This window comes from Pteropus vampyrus, unplaced genomic scaffold (genome assembly GCF_000151845.1).
Source record: "Pteropus vampyrus isolate Shadow unplaced genomic scaffold, Pvam_2.0 Scaffold385, whole genome shotgun sequence".
NCBI classification, from domain to species: domain Eukaryota; kingdom Metazoa; phylum Chordata; class Mammalia; order Chiroptera; family Pteropodidae; genus Pteropus; species Pteropus vampyrus.
Window position 1 is genome coordinate 678,396 of NW_011889166.1, and position 2,273 is coordinate 680,668.

At 54.5% G+C, this 2,273-nt stretch overlaps 1 protein-coding gene across 1 annotated transcript in view; it reads left to right on the forward strand.

Moving 5' to 3' along the window:
- Positions 1–1,654: 1,654 nt before the first annotated feature.
- Positions 1,655–2,273, forward strand: part of MED10 (mediator complex subunit 10) — a 6,416-nt gene continuing 5,797 nt past the window's right edge. Inside the window, exon 1 of the mRNA XM_011380020.2 lies at positions 1,655–1,844. Within this exon, the coding sequence (XP_011378322.1) occupies positions 1,723–1,844 (122 nt within the window). The 5' untranslated portion in view covers positions 1,655–1,722. The remainder of the gene's footprint in view (positions 1,845–2,273) is intronic.

The following is a 2,273-nucleotide window of genomic DNA, read 5'->3' on the forward strand; positions in this document are numbered from 1 at the left end:
TCTTTCTTTCTTATTAAATTGAGAAAGACTGTTAATTTCATATTCTGACCTTTCCTATTTTTTTCTTTTGCCAAATGTTTTATTTCCACCTTGTTTACAATTTTCCCTAAGATTGATTGTCATTAAATCGAGCAGGGGGTATTTTATCTAACATTTCTGTGTATTCAGAGTGGGGACAGAGGCTTCTCATGTCAGTTCAGACCATTCCTTGGGTTGAGTCCTTGATTCAGTAAGTTTGACAAATCACTTACCTTGTCTGGGTTTCCACTTCCGGTCACAGCTGGGAGAAACTTTGCAGATCATTTAGAAAAGGAGCCCCCTCAGTTTGCCTAAGACTCTAGAAATCGAAAAGTACAGACAATAAATATTATGATATTCAGGAAAAGTGAAATCACTCTGGCTTGAGGAATCTAGACAGGGCATTGTAGGAGCAAACATCGATTAGCCCTAGAAGAACGAGCAGAAAAGTTTCTTAAGTGCGAGAGTGATGTGATCAAAATGGAAATTTAGTAAGATCGATGGACAGCAGTTTATTAAAAGTGTAGTGAAGTAGCAGAGGTTTTTCTTCCTTGACAGGGGACCCCCGCGGTGTGCTGTTTTATCAGAGCTGGCATGAGGAGGTGAGGGTCTCGCCCAGGAAGGTGGCAGGAATTCGGGAAGGAAATGCCGAGCGGGAGACCATCTCCCTCCTGGGAGAGGCAAGGGTCAGAAGAGGTGATGGCTAATTACATACAAGAGGAAAGAAGGGAGGCCAGTGCTGTCCTCAACGACCCCAGCCCAGGGGCAGGAAGACTGGCTGTATTGGGTCTTTCATGCGGGTGGGTATTTGCGAAGCTGCTTCATTGTACAGAGCGTGGTGGGGACGGAGACTTCTGGTGGGACTGGCAGCAGTTAGAACCAGAAGTCCTCCGTTGTGACACTAGGCTTTAAGTCAAGGTGCCTGGTCCTGGCTGCTAATTTATTCATTTGGGGATGGCAAATCCAATCACTGCTGGGAAAGTCACCCATGTGAAGACCAGCTTGAGCTGTCTGTCAGGTCTGCTGGACACGACACAGCAGCCTGCGGATGTGCGAATGAGCGAATGAGAAGCCGGGCAAGGCCTTTTCCTGCGGGCGGTTGCACCTGTGCAGAAAGCAATGCAGGAAGATCTCCAAGATCTTAAAGACTGCTTAAGTCGGGGCGGAAGCGGGATTTCTGATGTCTTTTTCTCTTCCTTCATTATATTTTTTTCTGTGTCATCTTAATTATCGACAGTGAGTACCTATAATTTGTATATCCATTAAAAAATAGTCATTTTCACTGTGGAGACAAGCTACTCTCTCCAAGCCCTACCCACTGGGCTTCCCCCTTTTCCTGGCATTACCTCCTCTAACCTCAGGAAGCTGTCAGGTCACATTTTCCTGATTTTATGGACGCGAACAGAAGCTAGGGAACTTGCTCAGCTCCAGTGGAGGTCTCCCAGGTCCTCACCACTAGCTCATTGTGGCCCTTAGAACACGCTGAGGCGTTCTGAGGACCGAAACCCGGCAGGTTCGCTCACCTGGGCCTTTTGGGGCTGTCGGGGCGGGGCCCCGCGCCCAGGCCCCGCCCCAGACGGCGCTCGGGGACCTGACCACGCCCCCGCCCCCGCCCTCGCAGGAAACGGAAGTGGTGGCGGGCCCGGGCGGAAGCAGGAAGCGGCAGAGCGGGGCCGCGTCGGCGGGGGTGCGCGGTGCGGGGCCATGGCGGAGAAGTTCGACCACCTGGAGGAGCACCTGGAGAAGTTCGTGGAGAACATCCGGCAGCTCGGCATCATCGTCAGCGACTTCCAGCCCAGCAGCCAGGCCGGGCTCAACCAGAAACTGTGAGTGGCGCCTTCCCGGGGCCGGCAGCGTCCGTCCGCTCCTGGGGGCCGGGTGGGGAGCGGGCCGGGGTCTGGGTCTGGGTCGGGGATCGGGGGTCGGGAGCGGGGAGCCGGGAACGGGGGCCGGGCAGGGAGCCGCAGCCGCTCTCGCCCTCCCCGGGCCGGTGCCTCGGACCCATCGCGCTGCAAGCTGCGCGCTCGGAGGGCGGGCTCCTCGCTTTGCCTTGCTGGGACCTTTTCTTGAGGGCCGTTTGGGGACATTATCTTGGCCAGACGAAACATTTTCTGTTCAGGGGCCCCATCAGAGGGAGTCGTGCTTCCCAGTCTCAGCCCCTCCCTGCGCACGTGTGCCTGGCTCCCAGCGTTTCCTTCTGAGCCCTCTGAGGAATTCTGCCCCTGTCCCCGGAGGGGAATTTTTTTGGCAACAGC